Below are 27342 nucleotides of genomic sequence, written 5' to 3'. Positions count from 1 at the left end.
CACTACTTTGTTCTCTGTATCTGTGAGTCCCATTGGTGACTTTCACCTTGAATTCAGTGCACTGAGTGTTAGGTGATCAGAGACCCTTGTCAATCCAAGGTCCCTGCTCCTTCTTTATAACCTGTCATCCCTCCTCTTCACTTGCCTTCCAGATTCATCCACCTGCGCACACTAACTCATCGATGCCAACATGGAGCTTTACTTATTGAACAGTTACATGTCTGGCTGGTACAGCCACCATCCTTACAGTTTGTTTTCGTTATGTGACTATTAATTTTTATTTATTTATTTATTTTTGCTGTGCTGGGTCTTCGGTTCGCGCGAGGGCCCTCTCCAGTTGCGGCAAGTGGGGGCCACTCTTCATCGCGGTGCGGGGACCGCTCTTCATCGCGGTGCGCGGGCCTCTCACCATCGCGGCCCCTCCCGTTGCGGGGCACAGGCTCCAGACGCGCAGGCTCAGTAATTGTGGCTCACGGGCCCAGCTGCTCCGCGGCATGTGGGATCTTCCCAGACCAGGGCTCGAACCCGTGTCCCCTGCATTAGCAGGCAGATTCCCAACCACTGCGCCACCAGGGAAGCCCTATGTGACTATTAAATACACGTTATTACAGCTTGCATTAGGCAGCTGAGGTCGACTGGGTCATTTCATCACTGAAATCAACCAACACGTGCTGTTGAGCTTTACTTCTAGAGGGCAACTAGGTATCCTCCCTCTTATAACTATTAAAATAAAGGTCGTGGTGCCTTATAGACTTCTTAACAATTACCGATAAAGAGAGAGGGAGGGAGGGAGGGAGGAAAGAAGGAAGGAGAGAAGGTGGGAGGAAGGGAAGGAGGGAGGGAGGAGGGAAGGAAGAGAGAGAGAAGGAAAGAAAGGAAGGAAGGAAGGAGGAGGGAGGGAGGGAGGAAGGTAATTCACATATACGGAGAATATTTTTTGATTCAAGACCTCTATTCGGTGCATCCACATGACTCTCAACAATCCTGAAAGCACTGTCATGCCCTTTTTACGCTTTTCCCCCAGACACATGGGAACCGAGTGTTTGCCCTTGGCCTGGGTTTTAGGATGCGTTGTGGGTTCATTTGCCCCAGGTGGCCCAGATTTGCAGCCCATAAGGAAAGGGGAAGAGTCTTGAGGGTCAAATTCAAAAGATCTGGGAAGAGTGTTACATCAAAGAATTGGCAACAAATAACTTGCAGACACCAAGAATCCAGGTCAAGGGCACCTGGAAGGAGTCTCAGAGGCAACAAACAGCATGGAGGGCAGGGGGCGCAGAGTGGAAAGGGCCTTTTAAGAAGAGCTTGCTTCTGAGTCTGGCGAGGTAGAAAACACGGAGGGGCCACTAGTGGTCGCTGGATGAGAAAACAGAGACTCAGTGGCCTCAGATGACAGCCCCAGACCCTGGAGCTGGTAAGGGCAGACGTGAGATTTAAGACCTGCTCTGTCTGACCCCAAATCCATTACATCAGTCACAGGTGGTATGACTGCCCTTCCCGTTGACATGCTGAAGTCAGGCTGGGAACATCCAGGAACTGGAAAAAGGCAATTGGGCACCGAACAAGTGAAGTCAAGGTTGAGGAGGAATTTTTTCTTTCAGCACAATGACATCCAAGGGGTGGGAATTGCAAAGGGGGAACTGAAAAGCTGAGCAGGAGTTTTCCTGTCTTTCCCCCTGTTTCAGGCCCTTCCCCCTCTCAGCTGCATTGACCCGGGAAACACAGAATTCCTTCTGCATTGACAGACCAGCTGGAGCAACTGAGATGGGCTTGGGATCCAGGATGTGTGATTCCAGACATGGCCACAAGGTGGAGACACATGGTTGTCAATCCCTATGTCTTGTTCCAAGGCTGAGCCTTACTGAGGGTTTACGCAACAGTACATTTGCTGGGGAGTAAGGTTTAAAAACAAACATAGTTTTGTAGTCATTTTCTTAACCCTGAGTAAGGCAGCCCTGGGTCGTTTTTCTAAAGGACTTGGGCTAATTTAGAAATACCTTCCAATTCCTTACACCAGTTGTGAATACATGATTAACCTAACGTTATTTAATACTGCAAATATTTATCATGCTGGCGCCCTGTGCAAACACAGTGCTGTATTTTGAGAGGGAATCTGGACTGTAAAACAAAGGCAAGACACAACTGGGGGAGGGACTTCCCTGGTGGTCCTGGTGGTCACACTTCCAATGCAGGGGGCCTGGGTTCCATCCCTGGTTGGGGAACTAGATCCCACATGCTGCAATGAAGAGCCTGCGTGCTGCAACTAAGACCCAGAGCAGCCAAAAAAAAAAAAAAAAAAAAAAAAGACACAACTCAGGGAGGACTTTATCAGACACCACTTGAAGACACACCAGGAGGGCATCTAAGTGTAGCAGGCTTAGTCCAATAGAGATAGTAGATAGTATAAGCAATCTATTCATAGATGATTCAGAAAAAAATTATGTTTAGATATAAACAGAATAACAAAACAAATGTGGCAAAATGTTTTTTTAAAAATGGTGAATCTGGATAAAGGATATATGGGAGTGCTTTTTACTGTTTTCAGAATTTTTCTGTAAATTTGAAATTGTTTTAAAATAATAAAAGGTTTTGGTTTTTAAGCACTAAGATCCCAGGAGTCCTGGACACAAGATTCAGATTTTCTGTTACCCATCTGAGTGGCATTTGTTGTTTCAGGTAACCTCTCTGGCCTGTGTCTCTTCTTCTGTAAAACAAAGAATCCAATTTGTTTTCACTGCTGTAGAGTGTTCCACTGTATGAATAAACCTCAGCTCACACATTCCCCTAGAAAGAAGGAAGGAAGGAAGGAAGGAAGGAAGGAAGGAAGGAAGAAAGATGGAGGGAGGGAGGAAGGAAGGAAGATGGAGGGAGGGAAGAAGGAAGGAAGGAAAGAAGCAAGTGAAATTAATTTTAGTAATATATTTTATTTACAATATATCCAAAATATTATCATTTCAATATGTAATCATTGTGTTCAATTATTGATGAGATATTCTAAATCCTCTTATTTTCATCGTCTTCCTGGACTCACAGCCCATCTTAATTGAGAACTAGCACATTTCAAGAGCTACTACCCACCTGTGGCCCATGGCTGCCTCAATGTGAACAGCAGAACTGCTGGTTCTCTGGGCAACTCCAAGCTGGGGTCCAGCCCCAGCCCCCATCCAGGCCACTCTTTTCTGGTCTGAGGCTGGAAAGCTTTCTCTCGCTCCTCACTTGTCCCTCAGATCTATGGTCAGTGCACACTTCTTCCTCTTCCAACAAAGCCTTGACAGTTTTGGAACTACAAAGGCAAGCAACCTTTATCCTCTGCTTTCTGCGGTGCCCTGGCTTCCCTGAACCATGAGGGCAGTAAACCCAGTGTACTGAATGGATTAGAAGGAACTACCAGGAACTACAAAACTGAATCAAAACTATTTTCCTGGGCTCCCCTGGTGGTGCAGTGGTTGAGAATCTGCCTGCCAATGCAGGGGACACGGGTTCGAGCCCTGGTCTGGGAAGATCCCACATGCCGCGGAGCAGCTGGGCCCGTGAGCCACAATTACTGAGCCTGCGCGTCTGGAGCCTGTGCTCCGCAACAAGAGAGGCCGAGACAGAGAGAGGCCCACGCACCGCGATGAAGAGTGGCCCCCACTCGCCACAACTGGAGAAAGCCCTCGCACAGAAACGAAGACCCAACACAGCCATGAAAAAAAAAAAAAAACTATTTTCCTACAGCAAAGTATTTTTTTTCCTTTAATTTTGTTTTCTGTGTTGTGGGGTGCAGGGGGTGGGGAGAGCAGCGGACAGCTGCCTAGTAGAAAAAGGATTTCCCCCAAAACTCCTCCAATTCCACCAGGAGGCGATAATGCAGGGTCAACAGGTTCCTCTTTTCAGGTCAAGGCTCCGATCCTTCAGCATCTTCAGCATCACTTGCTTGAATGTAAGAAGGATTAGCAGAGGCCAGTTTAGGGAATAATGGTTTGGCTTGGGGGACCAGAGAGGGAAAGGTGACGGGGGACAGACTGTAAACTCCCTGTGGGCAGGGGTAGTATTCTATATCAGCTGCATTTATTATTACCGTGTTATGTGATTTAAGTACCCTGCTATATCATTTTATCCTCATCACAAACATACAAAGATTTATATTGTTACTTCCCCCATTTTACAGATAAGAAAACTGAAGGTCAGACAAATATATGTCAAATATCATGTATCAAATCATATATATTATATATCTATATATGTCATATACATCATAGATAAATAGATGATAGATATATAGATAGGTAGGTAGCTACAGATATATGCTGTAGAGATATGTGCTATATGATTAAAAGGGAAGAAACATAAGAAATATTAACATTATCTCTGGATGACTAGGGACAAGAATAAGGGCACTGATTTTCACTGTACATTCTCCTATAAATTTTGAGTTTTCAATTGTGTAATACGATGCCTAATTTTTAATAAATACAACTTAAAATATGAAATCCAGTCGAATGTAAGTTTAGGCATCTCCCGACAAATCACCCTAGAGCAGATATTTGTTCAGGGAAGAGTCACCAGGTTGCCTCTCTTCCTGATGCAGTTATGATACACGTCCCCCGGGAGCCCTGGAGGAAAGCTATAAAAGAACTTAAAAAAATATCTGGCTTGCGAAGATTGCCTTTCCCAATGTCCTTTGGTGTGCAGAGCTTCCTGAAAGGAAGTTGGGCAAATCTGTGTAGATTAAGGCAACAAGACTTCTGCGAAAAGAAGACGGAGAACCAGCCCCACTTTCTCTGGTAGACCTCCTCTGGAGAACTGGGATGGTCTCAACTGAGCCCCACTGTCAGGAAGTGATATGAAGGACTCCCAAGGGGTAGTAGCCATGCTGGGCAGTCTACACTGGGAAGCATCCCTACGCCATGCCTTAGAGATTCATGGGGTGGGGGGTGGGGACAGCATGCAGCTATGACAGAAATACCATCTTGATCTGGCCCCCACTGCCATGCCAGCCAGTTTCATGGTTGTGGTTGTTACAGCAGCTAGCATCAATTTCCCTGACTGATACTCTAGATATTTGCATTTTACAGAGGATGTCTTTCTAATTGGTGAAAATTCAGACTAAATAAAGGTCTTAAAATTCACTCCATTTGAGGAGACAGAGTCCTGCAAAGAACCTCTTAGGTCTTAGATTCTATCTTCTACCATGTCCTTCTATGTTTTAAACCACCCTGCAGAGGACACTCTCTGATTGGAAATGGGATACCTCTAAGGGCCGCTTTAGGTCAGGCTTGGAATGTGACTGGACCGAATTCAGTTCATGTCAACAAATGTTTTTGAGCGCTTACTCTGCACAGGTACATGACTAAGCCCCTATCCACATTATGGGGCCCCTCAACACTCTTCACATCCACCTTTCAAATCCTCATTGCCAGGAGTCCATGTTGCACGGCATCAGGGAACACCACTCAACACCGTGTTGTATGTGAAGGGTTCCACCTACCGTTGTGTCATGGTCAGGCTTCACAGATGCATGAGGCTACCTGGCTATTCCTCTGGTTGTTTTCGTTTTGTAATTTAATATTGCTCCCACTAGACAGCAAGTTCTCTGAAAACAGGTATGGTGTATCTTTTTCACTACTGTATTTGCTGCTATAGTTTCACTGCTGCATTTAATAGTACCTTTGAGTGTTCAAATAATTTTTGTTGAACCAATGACTAGGTAGATGGATGAGTGAATGAGTAAACGAATGAATACAGACTTGATTAGAACATACTGGGGGAACTCCAAACAGATGTCTCCTCCATCTGGGTGGATGGTGAAGTTTTAGCAAACATCCCTGACAAAATAGGAAAAGATTCTGGGTTAGAGCACTGCCTCAGTTTGGAATGTAGTTTCCTGTAAACAGCAGAAACTCCAACAAACAGTTACCTAAAGACGTTCAGGTTTATTTGTCTCATACAACATAAAAATGGACAGGTAGTAAGATCAAGAAGATACAACAATTATACATAATTATGGACCTAACAACAAACCATCAAAATATGTGAAGCAAAAGCAGACAGAATTGAAGGAAGACATAGACAGTTCTACAATAGTAGTTGGAGACTTCAGTACCCCACTCTCAATAATGGATAGAAGGACCAGACAGAAGATAAGTAAGGAAATAGAGAACTTAACACAATAAATCAACTAGATCTAACAGATACATACAGAACACGCTACCCAAAAACAATATACTTATTCTTCTCAAGTGCACATGGGACATTTTCCAGGATAGACCATATATGAGGCCACAAACTAAGTCTTAATAGATTTAAAAAGATAGATACACAAAGTTTCTTCTCTGACCAAAACACGATGAAATTAGAAATAAATAACAAAAGTTAAACTGGATTCTCTTCATTGTTTTTTAACTGCATTTTATTCATATTGAGACAGGAGAGGAGCCACATCTGATGGTTGGCCCAATTCATACTGCAAGGGCATTACTCAATGCTCAAAAAAAAATTTTTTTCTTATAAGAGATTACACAGTATTATAAGACAGAACTCAAAAAACTAATTGACACTGACACATAACCAACCAATTTATGTTTATTTATAAATACTTGAAAAGGGAAAAAAAGTAAAACTGGAAAATTCACAAACTTGTGGAAACTAAACAGCACACTCTTACACAACGAATGGATCAAAGAAGAAATCATAAATGGAATTAGAAAACACTTAAAGATAAATGAAAACATAAACACAACCTACCAAAACTTATGGGGCACAACAAAAGCAGTGTTAAGTGGGAAATTTAAATGCTTACATTAAAAAGGGGGGCAAAGATCTCAAATAAAAAACCTAACTTTACAACTTTAGGAACTGGAAAAAGAAGGATAAACCCAAAACTAGCAGAAGGATGGAAATAATAAATATTAGAGCAGAGGTAAACAAAATAGAGAATAGAGGAAAAGAGAGAAAATCAACGAAACCAAAAGTTTGTTCTTTGAAAGATCAACAAAATCAACAAAACTTTCCCTAGATGGACTAAGAAAAAGAGAAGACTGAAATTACCAAAATTCGAAAGGAAAGTGGGGACATCTCTACCAATTCCACAGAAACAAAAACGTTTATGAGAGTACTACGAACAACTGTACACCAACAAATTGGATAGCCTAGATAAAATGGGCAAATTTCTAGAACTTACCAAGATTGAATCAAGAAGAAATAGAAAGCCTGAACAGACTAATAACAAAATAAGGAGACTGAATCAGTAATCAAAGACCTCCCCACAAAGAAAAGCCCAGAACCAGATGGATTCCCAGGTGAATTCCACCAAACATTTAAAGAAGCGTTAATACCAGTCCTTCTTAAACTCTTCCAAAAAAATAGAAAAAAAAGGAACTCTTCCAGAATCACTATATGAGGCCAGTATCACTCTGATATCAAAGCCAGACACTATAAGAAAAGAAAACTAGGGCTTCCCTGGTGGCGCAGTGGTTGAGAATCTGCCTGCCAATGCAGGGGACACGGGTTTGAGCCCTGGTCTGGGAAGATCCCACATGCCACGGAGCAACTAGGCCCGTGAGCCACAATTACTGAGCCTGCACGTCTGGAGCCTGTGCTCCGCAATAAGAGAGGCCACGATAGTGAGAGGCCCGCGCACCGCGATGAAGAGTGGCCCCCACTTGCCACAACTAGAGAAAGCCCTCGCACAGAAACGAAGACCCAACACAGCCATAAAATAAAAATAAATAAATAAATAAGCAAATATGGTTAAGAAAAATATATTAAAAAAAAAGCATTGCTAGTATGAGATTAGTTTAAAAAAAAAAAAAAAAAAAAAAAAAGAAAAGAAAACTGAAGACCAATTTCTCTTATGAACACCGATGCAAAAATCCTCAACAAAATACTAACAAACAGAATTCAGCAAAATACTAAAAGAATTATACACCATGACCAAGTGAGATTTATTCCTGGAATGCAAGGATGATTCAACATAAAAATTAATCAATGTAGTACACTATATTAACACAGTGAAGGGAAAAGCCCATGTGATCATTTCAATTGATGCAGAAAAAGCATTTAGCAAAATTCAACATCCTTTTATGATAAAAACACTCAACAAACTAGGAATAGAAGGAAACTACTTCAACATTATAAAAGCCATATATAGAAAACCCACAGTGGACATCATACTCAACTGTGAAAGAATGACGGCTTTTCCTCTAAGATTAAGAAGAAGGTAAGGATGCCCACTTTGCTTCTTCTATTCAATGTGGTACTGGAAATCCCAGCCAGAGCAATTATGCAAGAAAAAGAAATAGAAGGCATCCAAATTGGGAAGAAAGAAGTAGAATTATCTGTTTGCAGATGATATGATCTTATATGTAGAAAACCCAAAAAGATTCCACCAAAAAAAACCCTGTTAGAATGAATAAATGAATTTGGCAAAGTAGCAGGGTACAAAATCAACACACAAAAATCAGTTGCATTTCTGTACATTAACAGTTAACAATCTGAAAAGGAAATTATGAAAACAATTCCATTGACAATAGCATCAAAAAGAACAAAATATTTAGGAATTAACTTAAGCAAGGAGGTGAAAGACTTGTACAATGAAAACTACAAAACATTACTGAAAGAAATTAAAGAAGATGTAAATAAATGAAAACACATCCCATATTCATGGATTGGAAGACTTAATGTTGTTAAGATAAAAATACTACCTAAAGTGATCTATAGATTCAATGCAATTCCTATCGAAATTCCAATGACATTTTTTGCAGAAATAGAAAACCCCATCCTAAAATTCATATGGAATCTCATGGGACCCCCAATAGCCAATACAATCTTGAAAAAGAAGAACAACACTAGAAGACTCACACTTCCTGGTTTCAAAACTTACTGTAAAGCCACAGTAATTAAAAGAGAGTGATCCTGGGGACTTCCCTGGTGGTGCAGTGGTTAAGAATCCGCCTGCCAATGCAGGCGACACGGGTTCGAGCCCTGGTCTGGGAAGATCCCACATGCTGTGGAGCAACTAAGCCCATGTGCCACAACTACTAAGTCTGTGCTCTAGAGCCCGAGAGCCACAGCTACTGAGCCCACGTGCCACAACTACTGAAGCCCGTGCACCTAGAGCCCGTGCTCCACAACAAGAGAAGCCACTGCAATGGGAAGCCCACGCACCGCAACAAAGAGTAGCCCCCGCTCGCCACAACTAGAGAAAGCCTGTGCACAGCAACGAAGACCCAATTAAGCCAAAAATAAATAAATAAATAATTGAATTAAAAAAAAAAAAGAGAGAGAGTGATCCTGGCATAAAGTCAAACACATAGACCAATGGAATAAAATAGAGTCCAGAAATAAACCCTCACATATATAGTCAAATGATTTTTGACTTGGGAGTCAAGACCATTCAATGGAGAAAGGACAGTCTTTTCAACAAACAGTGTTGGAAAAACTGGATATCTACATGCAAAAGAATTAAGTTGGTGCCTTACGTAACAGCATATACAAAATTAACTCAAAATGGATCAAAGACCTCAATGTCAGACCTAAAGCCATTAAACTCTTAGGAGAAAATATGCGACAAAATCTTCACAACCTTGGATATGGCAATGATTTCTTGAATATGACCCAAAAAGCACAGGCAACAAAAGAAAAAATGGACAAATTGGACTTCATGAAAATTTTAAAGTTTTGTGCTCTAAAGACACTATCAACATAGTAAAAAGGCAACCCACAGAATGAGAGAAAATATTTGCAAATCGTATATCTGACAAGGATTAATATCCAGAATATATAGACAACTAAAACTCAACAACTACAAAAAAATCAATTTGAAAATGGGCAAAAGCCTTGAATAGACATTTCTTCAAAGAAGATATACAAATGGCCAATAAGCACATGAAAAGTGCTCAACATCATTAATCACTTGGGAAATGCAAATCAAAATTGCAATGAGATACCACCTCACATCCATTAGGATAGCTACTATTAAAAAAAACAAACAAAAACTGGAAAAACAAAACCAAGTGTTGAAAAGGATGTGGAGAAATTGGAAACCCTTGTGCACTGTTGGTGAGAATGTAAAATGGTACAGCTGCTGCAGATAACAGTATTGCAGTTCCTCAAAAATTAAAAATAGATTATCATATGATTTAGCAATTCCACTTCTGGGTATATACCCAAAAGAATTGAAAGCAGGGTCTCAAAGAGATACTCGTACACCATGTTCATAACAGCATTTTTCACAAGAGCTAAAACGTAGAAGCAACCCAAGTATCTACTGACAGATGAATGGATAAGCATAATGTGATATATACATAAATGGAATATTATTCAGCCTTCAAAAGGAAGGATTTTTCTTTTAATTTTTTCTTCTCTCTTAAGATACTTTAAACTTTATTAATATCTCTTATATTAACAGTAAACCTAAGAGTCCAGAGAAATGTGCCACTAGTTCTGGAGCCATGGGCAAGACTCTCTTCTCTCTGGGTCTTAGTTTCCTTGTCTGTAAGATGAGGGGGACCCAGCCTTCAGTGCCTTTGTATTCTTCTGGCTCTCCATCAGTTCTCCCCACTCCCCAGCAATCCCAGACATTTCCATGGGGCTGTGATTTACAAAGCTATTCGAAGGTACCACCCTACATGAGCCACATCTTTTCCTGGAGTCACATGGGGCTGAGCTCCTGCCCTCCACACGCAGAGCTGGGATGAAGCAGAGAAGACAGGAGAGATGCATCGAGAGCCAGTAGGATGGAAGGTTTCCCACAGGTCCATCCAGAACCCCACTCCCGGTCATCCTCAATGAAGCCAGCCTGGCTGATGGCACAAGAGGGACAGTCCTGGGGAGACCAGCTGCCTTGTCGGTCACCATCAAGGGGAGCAGGTGGAGGCAGACGTGGGCGGGGGCTGAGCCCTGGGCCTCCTGTGACCCACAGAGCCCTCCAGTTGGCAAGGCTGGAGACACAAGCTTATGTCTTCTTAACCATGCTGTATACTGGCTCCTGCGTCTGGGGCTTCTGGGAGGGAATTCTGTCCGTCTTAGAATCCTGGCTTCGGGAATCAAATACCACGGAGATGTAGTGAAGGTTTTCACTGGGGAGCCCCTGCAGAGACAGAGACCAGAGGCTCAGGAGAGGCAGGGGAAGCAGGAACACCCCAGCTGAGGGTGGAGTCTGGGAGACACCAGACAGGGCCTTAGAGAGGTTCCACTGGGGGGCGGTGGCTCCACCCTTCCCCTCTGTCCCGGCCTCTTCCTCTTGCAAGGCCTGGTCTCCAAGATCCTGTCCACCCTCCTGCTCCACCCGACCTGGTCAAGACACAGCACAAAGTCCCAGGCCTCAGAGCCGGGGGATTCCCTGGGGTCTACATTAGTCACCAAGTTAGAAAAACAAGGATGTTGTTAGTCTCAGGGCCACGTGTCTGATGCTTAAATCTCCCCCTCATCTTCTCTAACAACTGATCGCTCAGCCTCTGTCTAAACTGTTCCATTAATGGGTGGCTTACGACCCTGGGCCGGGTGGGGTTGGGAGGCAACCTCTTCCATTATTCTACTTTACAATGGCTGTGCCGAAGGGTTGACCCCATAGGGGGGTCATTGATAAAAATCTGAAAAGCAGAGTTCATTCCAAAGAGATGATAGGACCAAAACAGTGAGAAATCATAGTCTTTAACGTTGGGTGTATGGTACATGGTCGGTGCCTAATAAATGCCGTACTTTATTGACTATTGATTATCACTGGCCATTTCAATAGCTCCCTCATCTCCCACCCCACCCCCCTCACCCCCAGCTACAAGGACAACAACCTTTGGCAAAATCTACACTTGCCCCGTTTTCTACGTGTCCTTGTCCTAGAGAAACACTGTGGATCCCCTCACTCGCCTCTCCGCCTGCTGCCACCCCACAAGGTGATGCCTCTATCATAGCCCGGGGTCCCTGTGACGGGAGCTGGGCCCTTGCACTCACCAAGTTGCTGTATTCCACCTCCTCCTGGGTGGGTCTAACGGGCTGTTCCAGAAGGGGCCACATCTGCAGCTCTAGATTCTCATAGCAGGGTTCACTCTGTTCAGCAGCCTAGGGTGGGCATGAGGTGTGAGGGCTTGCTGGGTGTCCACAGAGCCCCTCCACGGTCCAGCCCAGAGGGCCCTCTGTCCCTCCTTCTCTGCAAGCATCTCCCCTTTCCCTCTCTGCTCTCAGTGTCCCAGCCTTCCCACTCGGCCTCCCCCTTCCCACACTCTGGTCCTCTCTGGGGAGCATTTGAATGGTCAGGTCAACAGCTGGGCTGGGAGGACCCTCCCTCACCCCACTTTCCCTGGAGTGGGAAGAGACTGGCTAGAGTTCATGAGGACCCAGTGACCGCATCTCCCAGGCACTGTCCTTCCCGCTCGGGGTGAGCACCTCGCTCCATCCACGTGTGATCCACACAGACCTCCACTGGCTGATGGGACAGCGCAGGACCCAAACATCCTCTGTGGTCCCCCCAGCTACCCAGACACACCTCCTGCAGTAGCCTTTCTTACCTGACTGGGGTTCTGGGGAGGCTCTGGATTCTCACCAGCTAAAGAGACAAGAGAAGAGAAAGGAGATCGAATCCCAGCGCAAGGCAGGGACGGGGATCCCTATGGTCCAACCGGAGGAAGGCCTTTCCCCAGAGACTTCAGCCCTGGGGACCTATTGCTTCAGGCCGGTAGCATGGTAGGAACTCAAGGGTTTGTTGAATGGGTGAACTAGTGAATGAGGAAATGAATGAATAAACGAATGAGCAGGAAGGCTCCAGCATGGGGAGAGGGGCCAAAGGTAGTTCTCCAAACAGTCACTCATAAAAGTGTTCCCCAGGGACTTCCCCTGCAGTCCAGTGGTTAGGACTCCATGCTTCCAATGCAGGGGGCATGGGTTCGATCCCTGGTCAGGGAACTAAGATCCCGCACACTGCGTGGCATGGCCAAAAACAAAAAAAAATTCCCAGGTGGGAGAGACAAGAAAGGAAGGACACTCATTTAAAAGGAAGTGTCTGTATGATGAAAAAGTTCTAGAAGTCTCTTTTGCAACAATGTAAATAAACATGACTCTACTGAACTGTAAACTTAGAAATGGTTAAGAAGGCAAATTTTATGGTAGGGGGCTTCCCTGGTGGCGCAGTGGTTAAGAATCCACCTGCCAATGCAGGGGACCGGGTTCGAGCCCTGGTCGGGGAAGATCCCACGTGCCGTGGAGCAACTAAGCCCATGCGCCACAACTACTGAGCCTGCGAACTAGAGCCCGTGAGCCACAACTACTGAAGCCCGCATGCGTAGAGCCTCTGCTCTGCAGCAAGAGAAGCCACCACAATGAGAAGCCTGCGCACCGCAACGAAGAGTAGCCCCCGCTCGCCACAACTAGAGAAGGCCTGCACACAGTAACAAATACCCAACTCAGCCAAAAAAAAAAAAAAAAAAAAAAAATTTACGGTAGATATTTTTTTTACCGCAATTAAAAAAAATGCAGATCTGCAGGCCCCACTGCTGATGTACTAAATTATCAACGTTGGGGATGAAGTCCAGCTATCTGTGTTTTAACAAGCCCTAAATTTTTAAAAATAAAATAATAAAACAAAAGGCAGTGTCCTTGCAGAGACCTAGAGCCGCATCAAACTATACAAAGTCACAAGGGTCATCTGCTCTGACCCCCTGGCCTGGGAGTCTGTCCCTCCCAGACACGAGGCCCTGTCAGCTCTGAGGGATCGCAGCTCAGGTCACACAGCTGTTTGCTTCTGGCTCCTGCAGCGTGGCTCTGCAGGTGTCCTGCCTCCGGGCAAAACTCTGTGCACCCCTGGCCTTTTCAACCCGGGGCCCCAGGAGCCGATGGGGAACAGGTGATGCACACGCAGCCAGAATGCCCTAGGTCTGGGTGCACCGCCAGGCAACTCCAGAGCCCAGTCTACTAAATGCTGCGGGGAGACACTGTCCAGCCTCAGGGAGGGGGCCCCAAAGTCAAAGGTGAGATACCCACCTTCAGCAGACACAAGGCCACGTACGACAGAAGTGTTTGCTAAGCCTCACCAGTTGACTCAGCGGAACATGCAACCAGGAGCTCTGAGATATGAACACATTTTGTTCCAAATGCTGCAGGTGGGTGCCCCACTACCCTCTGTCCCTTCAGCTGAGATGGGTGATTTGATGGGAAGGAGGAAGGGGGCTGGTGAGGAAGGGATGGGAGTCCATTCCTGGGGAGGGAAGTTGGCACTGAAAGAGTTGGGTGGCAGCCAGCTGGACGGGATGCACCCTGAAGGCGGACCCAGTCTATCCTGGTCATGACAGTGTCCCCAAGAGCCCGGCACAGGCCCTGGTGCACAATAGGTGCTCAGGACTGCTTTGCTGAGTGAGTGAATGAGTGAATGAATGAATGAACAAGAGTGGGCTGAGGGGAAGAACCATGAGTGGGTGGTAGGGGCAAGGACACCGGGAAGACAACCCCGGATGCAGCCAGGAGACAGGAGCTGAGACACAGAGCAGGGGAGGGCCAGTCAGCCTGCTTGAACAGAAAACCTTTCTCCTGTTAAACAAAGATCACGTAACAAGGTGTCACCCACCCGCACAAGTCAACTCTGAGTCAGGGATTTTCAGAAGAACATTATTAGCAGGGAAAATCATACAATATGTTAGGGTTTAAAAGTGGAATTACAGTATGATGCAAACATTTTAAGAAGTCAGATATGCAAGGGACTGCAAGGGCGTGACTCAAATGCTCGTGGTTGGTTTTCTCTAGGTGGTGCGAGCTTCCGTTTTTATTTATTATGGTGAGTTTATTTCCTTCTTCGTGCTTTACTTACTCTTCCAATTTTCTACAGCGATCACACATCCCTTTTTTAAGCGGGGGGGCAGTGCTTTTTAGGTGAAAGGGCACCGTGGAGATGGCCGGGACCCACAGATCTGAGGCAATCCAGGCTGGGAAAACCCCCATGTGGTAAGCAGTATGGGCTGAAGTTTAGGGGGAGGGTTCCCAAAAATGATATGGGAACAGCAGATGGGGAAGAGGAAGTGGTTTTCTTTCCATCCACCAAGGACACATATGCTGAGGCTGATTTCTCTCCTAAAGGCCTGAGCTGTGCTGAGGGGAGAGGCTGAACCCCACGGGGAGGCTGGAGGTGAGAGAGTAATGCAGGGTCCCCTCCACCCGGCCCTCAGAAAGTACCAACTCCCAGTTAGCACTGCAGCTATGGAGCAGAGCAACCTTGAAAAGCTCAGCATTGCTAACTATGAATGAACATCCCCCCAGAACCCTGTGCACATGGAATCAAGAACCCTCAGCCCAGTAAGCAAACTTAAGGCTCACATTCCAGCTCAGGCAGAAACCTGCTCTCCTCCAGGTGACAGTTGGGCCTCCAGCCAGCAACAAGACCACAGCTTCACTGGTTCCTCTGTTCTTCTGTTTATTTAATTTGCTCAACTGTTTATTGAGCACCTACTTACTGAGCGCCGGACAGGATGCTGGGTGCACCCTACGTTCTCTCTTTTAATCTGAGCTCAGAGAAGAGCGACTGGACCACAAGATGCCTGGAGCTTCCTGGGGTGCCCGATGTGACGATATTAAATAATACATTCATTCAACAAGTACTGTACTTTCTTGAGTCAGGATCCTTGATCTTAAGGAGTCGCACGGGCTGGTGGGCAGGCAGGCATGGAAGCAGGTGTGGCAATCTGATATGAAAAGGGCTATGATGGTGGAAGAACCGAGGTCCACCCAGAAAGGGCCCCTAAGCTGCTCTTTGGGGGCCAAGAAAAGGTCCCAGAGGAAAGGAAATCTGAGAGCAGTGCTTAGGGCCCAGCAGGAGTGAGCCACAGAGAGGCAGGGGGGCACCCCAGGCGCCCAGAGCAAACGCAGAAGAAGTTGGGAAACAGCTGCCTTCCAGAGTGTAAGGATGGGCAGATTGCAGAGGGCCTTCACTGTCCTGTGGGGACCTGGACTTTGGAGAGTGTGGGAGGTCACAGAAGGGTTTAGACAGAAGCACCAGCACCCACCCCAGGCCCCGCTGTGGGAAACGCCTCTTTTCGGGGAGCCATCTCCCACAGCCTGGATCCGCCATGCCAGGACACCGCCTCTGGGGTCTGCCCTCTAGGGTCACCAGGAATATGTGGTCTCAGGACCATTCTGGGAACCAGGACACAGAGCCTCGAAGACCAGAGGCTGTGGGCGGGGCCTGCCTACCCTGGGGCGGCAGGTGTAAAGAACTCACTCACCTTTGATCCGTCTCTGAACCATTCTCCAGGCCAGCAGTGAGATGCCCGCCAACAGAAGCAGCAGAAGTGCCAACAAGGCCAGCGGCACTTGGAGCCTGAGGGGAGAGAGGGTGAGGTGGGGCACCATGTCTTCCCTCTCTTGTTCAATAGTTAGATAAGGTCCCATTGAAAAAAATGTAGATGGTATAAAGTCTCCTTTCTACACATCCCCCATCTACCTAAATCCCCCCACAGACACACACACAGTGTACCTAAGAACCTTCCAGAGGCTCTTTATTCAGATACAAGAAAATACGAATGTATATTATTTTTATAGATGTCCTTTTTTCACACAAAAGAGGCAGAGTATAAACACTAGTTTTTTTACTTAACAATGCATCTTGGAGAGCTTTCCGTGTCAGTACGTAAAGAAGTCCTTCGGGGTGTGTTTTTTTGTTTGTTTGTTTTTTTACAGCTGCATAGTATTCCATTGCATGGACGGACCATAAATTATTTAACTCTTCCCTCTCTATGGGCATTTCTCCCAGTCGACTTCAATTACAAACATGGCCGCAAAAAATCACCTTGTAACTATACCATTTCACAGTTGGACAAGCAGCAGCTGAGCTCCTGGGAAGCTGACATAACCTGGGGTTTCTGGTCCCTCACTTGCTCGGGCCCCTTCTTTAATGCCTAGTTTGCATCTATAATGCTCTAGTCTTTTCTTAAAGATGCACTCCCCCGCCCCCTGTAAATTGCATAGGCTTCAGCCATACAAAACCCAGCTCTGTCCCCCAGGTGTGTATCTGCAGAGCCAGTTTCTGGAAGTGGCATATTTGGGGCCTGCATTTCACCTTGCCTGTTATTAGGATTGTCACTTGGGTTGTCAGGAAGCCAGTGGAGGGGCCTTGGGGGTGTCATGTAATAAAGAACCTGACTGGCCTTTGCCCCTGGCTCCTGGAAGGAAGACTCTAAATCCTTGGGATTTTCCTAGTAATAGGAGTACGTTTGTTATTCACGAGCCCCTTAGATCTGCCTGAGTTTTTGCTGAGAGATGGCATGACCCAGGATGGGAGCTGGTCGCCAGAAAGACTGACCACGTAATTAGAGATCTGGGGCTCTGAGCCAGCCTGACCTTCAGGGAAGTGAAGGGGGGCTGGGGAGTGAGGTCAGTCATGCAGACAATGACTCAATCAGTCATGCCTGCGTCATGAGACCCAAATAAAAACTATGGACACTAAGGCTTGGAGGAACTTCCTGGCTGGTGAACACATCAATGTCCTGGGAGGGTGATGTCCCCTGACCCCACTGGGAAAGGGCAGGGAAACTCTGCATTCAGGACCCTCCCAGACCTCGCCCTGAGTGTGTCTCTCCATTGGTTGGTCCTGACATTTATCCTTTATGATAAAACTGTAAGTACAGCACTTCCCATGGGAACCCCCAAACTGGCATCCAATTGATCAGAAATGTGATGACCTGGGGAATCCGCAAAGTGCTCTGGCATTTCTAAAGTCAGCCGTCTTATGGGACTGAGCCTTAGGAGTCTTATGGGACGCTGGGGTCTGTGCTAACTCCAGGTGGTCAGTGCCAGAATCAACTGGCAGGGCACCAGGTGGTGTCAGAATAGAGAGTCTGTGAACCCCAGAAATGGTTTCTGACAGTATGTATTTTCTGGGGAGAGAATCTATAAATGTTGTCAGATTCTCCTGGGGTTTTTGGCTCCCCCCCCCAAAAAAAGGATCGAGAATCACGAATTTAGAAGAAAGAATCTAAGACTTTGGAATCTCACAAACTTGGCTTGGGAGCCTAGCCTGCCTCAGTGCCTGCGTGACCCAGCCAATCACTTAACCTCTCAGAGCCTTGGTTTACTGGTCTGTAAAATGAGGGTAATAACGGTAAAGGTTGTGAGTAACAAATGAGAACATTCATGTGAGGCATTTAGTATGTGCCTGGTAGGATATCATCAGCTCTCATTAAATTTACTTTCCCTCCATCCACCCCCCAGCTTCTGCCCGGCCTGAGCCCTCTCTCAGAGCCCAGGGCAGGTTCACCCTGACCCCTACAACCCAAGCTAGGAGATACAGAGCGGCTTCCAGCCTGGGTGCAAGGGAGCCAGAGGTCCCCAGCCAACAGGGATGGGGCTCCTGACCCCAAATGGACAAGAGGAAGCCCACCTCCAAGACATGGGGACTCGGGCGCCTTACCCCCACCCCTGCATGGCTTCCTCCTCGTTGCTGGCGCTGTAGGTGGGACTCGCTATGGCCAGGGTGGTGAACGACATGGTTGAAATATTGATTGTGGTTGTCGAGGTCTCGGCCACAGTAGTAGGGTGGGTTGACACTGGTGCTGGTGCAGAAACACAAATCAGACCCAGGGAGCGCTCTCTGACTCTCCCACCACTCGCCAATACCTTTTTTGTTTGATTTCACACAAAATGTTCACTCAGGAAGAGGGCAGGATGGAGGACCCTGCAGCCAAAGTCTCCCCAGAACCCTCCCGGGGCTGAGTGAGCATTTCCAAACAGGACACAGGTCCCCAACAGTCCCGATTCCATCCTGCTGATGAGGTCAGGGTCCTCTGGAGGGCCCACAGTCACTCCCACTCCCAGGCTCGTTCTCCCCCCATCCCAAGTCACAGCCACACGCTGCCTGCCAGAGACGGCTGTCTGGACTGCAGATCTTGTTAGCATTCCCACTGCACTCGGCACCCGGACACCCCCCACCGTCCCGCCTCTCCACTCAGCTCCCCACTTTCTGTGGGGCTGCCCCCAGCACTCCCTCCTCTCTCCTTGGCACACTCACTCTCTCGGCCTCCCCTTCCCCTGACAGGCACCTTCCCATCGCTCAAGACTGAGGAGAGGTGCCAGCGCCCTGACTCTCTCTCTCTCTCTCTCTCTCTCACACACACACACACACACACAGAGTTTGGTCTCTGATCAGATTTCTGCCTTGGCTATTCTGACCTGACACTCTTCAGGTAACCCTGTTGCTGGTACAGGGGGAAGGGGTGTGCACGGCTCACCTGGGAACACAGACACCACAACGTGGACGGTGGGGTCAAGTGAAAATGGTACCGTGATCCCACACTCGTACGTTCCTGCATTGTCCTCTCTGAGGTTCTCCAAGGTCACTGTGAAGGTGAGGTTTGCAGGATGGTCCCTGATGGACACGTGGCCCCTCATCACTTCTCTCTCTGACGCTTTGGTCTCCACAATCTTCCACAATAACAAACATGGGGCTTTGCACCAGTATTTGCTGTTGTCTCTGTATTTCTCCGCGTATCGACACTCCACGCTCAGGGATCCCCCCACGATGCCTGTCACTCTGCTGGGGCCACTCAGGGACAAACAGCCTGGAAAACACAACCGAGTCTGGCTGTTCATTAGGTGGGCTTGGGTCAGGGGTGCCCTGGGGGTCACCCCCCAGTGTTCCCCCATCTCATGCCAGCCGCCTCCCATCAGCCAGAGAGTCCTCCCCCGTCCACGCTGTCACCCCTAAGATTTTTTTTTTTTTAAATAAATTTATTTATTTATTTATTTATTTGGCTGTGTTGGGTCTTCGTTTCTGTGCGAGGGCTTTCTCCAGTTGCGGCGAGCAGGGCCACTCTTCACCGCGGTGCGCGGGCCTCTCACTATTGCGGCCTCTCTTGTTGCGGAGCACAGGCTCCAGACGCGCAGGCTCAGTAGTTGTGGCTCACGGGCCCAGTTGCTCCGCGGCATGTGGGATCTTCCCAGACCAGGGCTCGAACCCGTGTCCCCTGCATTGGCAGGCGGATTCTCAACCACTGCGCCACCAGGGAAGCCCACACCCCTAAGATTTTGATCACAGCAGCTCCTTCCTCCAGATCCCAACCTCCTTTCCTCTGCCCTTCCCATCCCTCACCAACCAGGGACCTCCCACTTCCGAACTTGTCCGGACAATAAGAACTCGCCTCCAAGCACCCAGCTCTTCCTGAGGGAGAGCATCTCACCCTGAGCCCTGAGCAGCTCAGTAACCTGAAGAACCACTCACAGCAATCTGTTCCCACCAAGGGAATACGCACCAAGGCCAAGAAAGGGCTGCCAAATATTTTACAAAAAAAGACTGGATACACTTGGTAAACTTTGTGGATTAAAAAAAAATCCTTCACACACACAGAAAGTTTACTGCTGACAACCTTCATTTCATCCTGGGTCTTACTTCAGTTTGCCCAGCTCCTGTAGACTTAATTTTCAAGGGAAGCTAGTGTTTGTTTTTTTTTGGAAGCTCATGTTTTGTTTCTAAGATTTTATGTCTGCCATTTTCCCAGAGAGTCCTCAGCTAAGGGGAGTTGGGGCACTAAGATGATGCATGTGACGGTAATGCTAGCCTCCAAGCCGAGGACACGTCCCCCTCCCTGATGCATTTGGGTACCACTCCTCACCACCCCTGTAATTCTGTGATCAGGCCCCCAGAGTGGTGGGGGAGGGGTGGCTTGCTCTCTTTTGCTAGAGTTAGAACTCTTTAATTTCACTTGCTTTTTCAGGTTCTTAAATCACTTGAAGACACAGGAACGTAAACTCCGGGGGCCTTCTTCTTATATCTTCAATGTCTACAAGTGCCCGACACATAGTAGGCCCTCAACAAACACTTGGGTGTGAGCACCTCTCCCACCCCACGCAGCTCTCAGTCCACAGGTGTCCAAAGCTGACTGCAAACTCCCATCCTCCCGCTCCCGGGGGCCCATCAGGACGTCCTCTCCTGGCCTGGGTGGCAGACGCCCTTCAGAGAAGCCTTTCCTAGCCCCGTCACAGGTGTGACGTTTCCTGAGATGCTCTGTAGCCATTGCCACGGTGAAGTGGAAAGGGCAGAAGAAGAATCTGGGTTTTGTCGGTTCTATGACATACCTGCTGTGTGTTCTGGGGGCAAGTAACTTAACCTCTCTGAGCTTCAGATGCCTAATCTGCTATGTGGTGATGATTGGTAAGCCTCACATGACATTTGGGGGTGTTGAATGAGATAATGGGTGTAAAATGCCTGGCAAATAATATTAGGTTGAACCATACGAAATTGCTGACATTCTACTATTTTTGACGAAGAAAAAAGGAATTTCAGAAAATTCAATCTAATAAAAATAGATAACCCTCTGTCCAGCTGAATGAAGACATGAAAAGATAAAATAATCACAGAGACAGAGAAAATTAAAAGAATCAGAGACGGTCCTTTGCAGAAATTCTCTACAGATAAATGTGTAAATCTGGATGAATGTGTGATTTTCTAGAGAAACAAAAATCAGTAAAATTGACACATACCAAGTGCTTAATAGATAATTGTCTGTCCCAGCCCTTCCTTCATTTAAGATGCTGCTCCTGGTCCCCACATCCAGACTCGATTCCCTGCCTCTCCTTGACTGTGAATTGTCATCTTTCTCTGCCTGGCTCTCGGCTCCCCCGCCGCTCTGGGTCACCCCATCACCCCCACCCACAGTACCCAACCATCTCTCTCCAGGGTCTACCTTCCCTTTGCTCTATCTCTCCATCTCTCTTTGTTTCTCTCCCTGTGTCTCTGTCTCTCTGTCTGTCCTTCTCTCTCTCCATCTGTCTCTCTCACTCTGTCTCTCACTGTCTCTTTTTTTCTGTCTCTGTCTGTTCCTCTGTCTCTCTGTGGGTCTCTGTCTCTGTCTCTCATTATCTCTCTCTCCCTGTCTGTCTGTCCCTCTCTGTCTGTCTATCTGTCTGTCTCTATCTCTTCTAACAGGATGTTCCTTTTTGTCCTAATGTTTTACTTTAGAATCGCAAAGTCTCATCCCACTAAATCTCAGATAAACGAGTGAATCATCCAACGCAAGAAGTCGAGAGAGGAACACATGCATACACACGCAACCCAGGAGAAAAGAGTAAAGCCAGAGCAGAAGTTAGTAAATTAGGAAAAGAAAAACCATGGAACTAGTACATACACTGAAAAGCTGATTTTTCTTTTGGGAGTAACAAACAACAAAATAGACATTCTTTTTTTTTTTTTTTCTTTAGACATCTTTATTGAAGTATAATTGCCTTACAATAGTGTGTTAGCTTCTGCTTTATAACAAAGTGAATCAGTTATACATATACAATAGGTTCCCATTTCTCTTCCCTCTTGCATCTCCCTCCCTCCCACCCTCCCCATCCCACCCCTCTAGGTGGTCACAAAGCACCGAGCTGATCTCCCTGTGCTATGCGGCTGCTTCCCACTAGCTATCTATTCTACATTTGGTAGTGTATATATGTCCATGACACTCTCTTACCCTGTCCCATCTCACCCCACCCCCTCCCCATATCCTCAAGTCCATTCTCTAATAGGTCTGTGTCTTTATTCCCGTCTTGCCACTAGGTTCTTCATGGCCTTTTTTTTTCTTTTCTTTTTTTTTTTTTTTTTTTCCTTAGATTCCGTATATATGTGTTAGCATACTGTATTTGTTTTTCTCTTTCTGACTTACTTCACTCTGTATGACAGACTCTAACTCCATCCACCTCATTACAAATACCTCCATTTCATTTCTTTTATGGCTGAGTAATATTCCATTGTATATATGTGCCACATCTTCTTTATCCATTCATCTGTCGATGGACATTTAGGTTGCTTCCATGTCCTGGCTATTGTAAATAGAGCTGCAATGAACATTGTGGTACATGACACTTTTTGACCTATGGTTTTCTCAGGGTATATACCCAGTAGTGGGATTGCTGGGTCGTATGGTAGTTCTATTTGTAGTTTTTTAAGGAACCTCCATAGTGTTCTCCATAGTGGCTGTATCAATTTACATTCCCACCAACAGTGCAAGAGTGTTCCCTTTCCTCCACACCCTCTCCAGCATTTATTGTTTCTAGATTTTTTGATGATGGCCATTCTGACCGGTGTGAGATGATATCTCATTGTAGTTTTGATTTGCATTTCTCTAATGATTAATGATGTTGAGCATTCTTTCATGTGTCTGTAGGCCATCTGTATATCTTCTTTGGAGAAATGTCTACAAAATAGACATTCTTGTGCGAAGCCAGATCAAGAAAAAAAGGAGAAGACACACATACACAATTAAAAAGAAAATAGCCCGGGGTAATTTGCAAGTCTCTACAAAAACATTTGTAAACTTGGGCAAAACTGGTGATTTTCTAGGAAAGTATAAATTACCAGTATTAGCCCAGAAAAGATTTTTTTAATGTAGACCAATACTGGTAAGTGTTATCAAGGGGTCCTTTCCCAATGATAACTATGTGAGATGATGTAATTATTTCACAGTGTATACGGGTATCAAAACATCACCGTAATTATACACCATAAATATACACAATCTTTATTTGTTAATTATACCTCAGTAAAGCTGCGGGGAAAGAAAAAAAGAGAAGTTCCTTTTTCTTTCCTTTCCAAAAAAAGAGGAGCAAAAGCCAGACAGTTTCACAAGTTAGTTCTCTCAAAACCTTCAAGGACCAAACAATCCCAATTTTATTTAAACATTTGCAGAGGATAAAGAAACAGGAAAACCTCCCTAATTCTTATCATGAAGTCAGTATAATACATCAAGACTAAAATCCAGCCAAATATCTTAATATAATTCGCCACTTGAATAGTTCAAAGGAGAAAAAATTACAGGCATACTTAGGCAATATTGCAGGTTTGGTTCCAGACCACCGTAGTAAAGCGAATATCACAATAAAGCAAGTCACATGAAGTTTTTGGTTTATAAAAGTTATGTTTACACTATACTATGGTCTATTAAGTGTGCAATAACATTATGTCTTAAAAAAAAAAACAATGTACATACCTTAATTAAGAAATACTTCGCTAAAAAATGCTACCCATTATCTGAGCCTTCAGTGACTTGTAATCTTTTTTGCTGGTGGAGGGTTTGAAATATTGCAAGAATTACCAAAATGTGACAGAGACACGTAGTGGGCAAAAGCTGTTGGAAAAATGGAGCCAATAGACTTGCTCGATGCAGGTTGCCACAAACATTCAATTTGTAAAAATAAAACAAATACAAATAAACAAACCAAAACAAACAAAAAGACCCCTGCAGTATCAATGAAGCGCAATAAAGCAAAGCACAATAAAATGAGGTGTGGCCTGTAATCATCTCTCTAGATAATGAAAAAGCGTCCGACACCTGAGGCTGCTGTTTTTAAAAACACAAGGGGATGCCTTCTTTACACTTAACGGAAACTCTGGACACCTGCCCAGTCAGGGACAAGACAGGCATGACCGCTGCCGCCTCTGTCCTGGACATCATTCTGGCCAAACCAGCCCGTGATCAATGAGAGAGGAAACCAGAGAAACAGTGAACCCTCCATGCAGGCAGATCCCATGAACACCCTAGAGGGTCAGTAGAAGAATGAGTGGTGGGACTTCCCTGGTGGGGAAGTTAAGACTCCCCACTCCCAATGCAGGGGGCCCAGGTTTGATCCCTGGTCAGGGAACTAGATCCCACATGTATGCCGCAACTAAGAGTTTGCATGCCGCAACTAAGAAGCTGCTGAGCCGCAACTAAGGAGCCGGTGAGCTGCAACGAAGGAGCCCACCAGCCACAACTAAGACCCAGCACAACCAAATAAATAAATATTTTTTAAAAATGAGTGGTGAGAGGATGACCAATTTCAAAATTAATACACAAAAACTCACAGCTTTCCTATTGACAACTAGTTGGCAAATAGAATTGAAGAAAACGTGCAATTTATAAGCAAAACAACCTCCAAATTAAAAATGCTAGGAATAAACCTAGCAAGACTGCAGGAGCAATCTGAGGAGAGCCCTGAAAGCTCCTGGAGGTTTAGGAGAGAAATAAGTGCAAGGACGCCCTCTTCTCCTTGGAGCAAGCCTCCCCCTTCTGTCCCACAGCTGCTCTGCCCCACTCTCCCCATGAGATGGGAGTCCCATCTCCCTTCCTTGGAAACCACTGGCCCCCTAGTCCTCAGATCCCTGCCCCTCGAGCCGCCCTGGACAGTCATTCACCTCCATGACCCTGAGACCAAGGCCTGCCCCTGCCCGGTCCCCAAGGTTCCTCCACCCCCTGGGACCCGTGAACCACAGGGAGCGTCCTGACAATAAACATGTCCCCGGGTGCGCTTGGTGGTCACCCTGCCACTCACTCTGGTGTGCCTGCCTCTCGCCCTCCTTCTTCCTGTAATAATTCATCCCCAAACCTCCTGCAAAGCCCGTCCTCCGGGCCCACATCTTTGCCCCACTGTGGCTCATCTAAGGCCAAATGGATGCAGAAGGGGAGACAGACCCTCAGCCCTACCCTTCTGAGGATGTGTGTCTTATGCGGTGGACAGAGGGCGTCCCATTCTGAGTCTCCTGACACCTCCCCTGCAGCTCTCCCCTTCGCACCTTCCCTCCTCCCCCCGCCTGCCCCCCCCCACCGCAGCCCCTCACCTGGGATCCAGAGAAGCAGCAGAGCTGGGGGCAGCCACGTGGCCTGGTACCACCAGGCCATCTCTCCAGCAGAGATGTCACCTGCAACAGCGCCAGGCCACAGCTGGTCCCAAGGCTTCAGTCCCCCCTGGAGGAGGAGTGTCAGGCCTCCAGGCTCCCACTTCTGCTTTTCTTCGTGCTTCGCTGCTTCCTCGTTCGGCTTCTTTTCGGTTCTGTTTCTGGAGCTGCTGAAAAGATGGAGGTCTTCACTGAGGGAGCAAGGCCACCGCCGGGGCCTGAGACGCCCCGGCCGTGTCGCAGGTTCTGTACGTATTTCCAGTAAGGAGACCCTCCCCAGTCCCACAGCTCACCTCCCCTTCCCTCCCACCCCCGAAACCGCAGTGTCAAGGTCCCTCCTGGTCCAGCCAGTGACTCCCTCGGTTTCCCCGTAGTCGAGGTGGTCAGGGTGAGCGCCCTGGGGGAGGAGCGAGGGCCCCGGACAGCACCCACAGAGCGACTGCCCTGGGGACCAGCCCTTCCAGGAGCAGCCCCGGCTCACGGCCTGGACCTCCAAGGTGGCACAATGACCCCAGAGTCCCTGAATGATTGCTCATCTTGGACACATGTCCTCCACTTGGCCTGAAGGTCCTCAGTCTGTGACCTTCCTTCCCATGCAGCTCCCACTGGACCCAGCTCAGGGCGAGTACAGAGCAGGTCTCAGCAAGCCTGCAGGGACTCCTCCTTCGGGGAGTTCAGACTCTAAATATACACACACATATTCCTTGTGACAAGTGCCCCCAGCTCGCCCAGAATGGCCACACGAGCATAGGAAACTAGTCCTAACGTGTGATGTGTCACCTGAGAGATTGCAGATAGTAGCTCCGAATGCCACCATCTGGAGTCCCCAGAATGCCCTTCCCTTCCTGCTCTGGCTCTAAAGTTTCCAGAAATGTATATCTTTCAGTTCAGCCACCAAAAGTCATTGCCAAGGTCTTGAACGTCAAGGTTAAGAGGCAGATGCACCGGACTGAGAAGAAGCAGGAGGCTAGGTTGTGGCTTGTCCACGTACCACTGGTGTGACCTTGACCAAAACCCGTGACTCCTGTAAAATGTCAATAATAATAGCTAGGGGCTTCCCTGGTGGCACAGTGGTTAAGAATCCGCCTACCAATGCAGGGACACGGGTTCGAGCCCTGGTCCGGGAAGATCCCACATGCCTCTGAGCGACCAAGCCTGTGCGCCACAACTACTGAAGCCCGCGCGCCTAGAGCCTGTGCTCTGCAACAAGAGAAGCCACCGCAATGAGAAGCCAGCGCACCACAATGAAGAGTAGCCCCCGCTCGCTGCAGCTAGAGAAAGCCCACGCGCAGCAACGAAGACCCAGTGCAGCCAAAAATAAATAAATGAAATAAATAAATTTATTTTTAAAAATAATAATAATAGCTAATTTGAGGGAGTAAATAGTATCATAATTATAAAAATACCTGAATGTGAGGTAATGGTATCCTCAAGCCAGTTTTTTTTTTCCCGAGGGAATAAGTCTGTCCTCTAATGAAAGGCGATAGGAAAATAGGATTTGTTAGGGAGACATATGCTTTACAAATAGTCTACGGGATGCACTTGTCTTTAGAAAGAAAAGATAGAGAAACACTTGAACTACAGCAAAGAGGAAAGGGCCAGAGGAATTGATTCCCACCACACCCTCCTGCTCGCCCTAACCTGTCCACGAGCCCTAAGCAAGAAATAGAATGATGCAAAATTACCGCATGACGTCAGAAAATAAAGGAAGTGGCACTTGCCCCACTGCTCCCTAGTGACCATCAGTGCACACGAGGGAGGGGAAG

General features: G+C 46.8%; 1 protein-coding gene across 1 annotated transcript; it reads right to left on the bottom strand.

Annotated features, from left to right (window-relative positions):
* Nucleotides 1–10316: 10316 nt before the first annotated feature.
* LOC118886957 (CMRF35-like molecule 8) lies at nt 10317–25580 on the bottom strand. The gene is made up of 7 exons (XM_036837393.1): nt 25520–25580; nt 19179–19508; nt 18362–18503; nt 16179–16273; nt 12483–12520; nt 11929–12036; nt 10317–11068 (listed from the first exon to the last, which is right to left on the bottom strand). The coding sequence occupies exons 1-7, from the start codon at nt 25578–25580 to the stop codon at nt 10934–10936; spliced, it is 909 nt and encodes a 302-aa protein (XP_036693288.1). The 3' UTR covers nt 10317–10933.
* Between the last annotated feature and the right edge of the window lie 1762 nt (nt 25581–27342).

Source organism: Balaenoptera musculus, chromosome 20 (assembly GCF_009873245.2).
Source record: "Balaenoptera musculus isolate JJ_BM4_2016_0621 chromosome 20, mBalMus1.pri.v3, whole genome shotgun sequence".
NCBI classification, from domain to species: Eukaryota; Metazoa; Chordata; class Mammalia; order Artiodactyla; family Balaenopteridae; genus Balaenoptera; species Balaenoptera musculus.
Note: the sequence above shows the minus strand (reverse complement) of the source record. Positions and strands in the feature narration are given on the sequence as shown.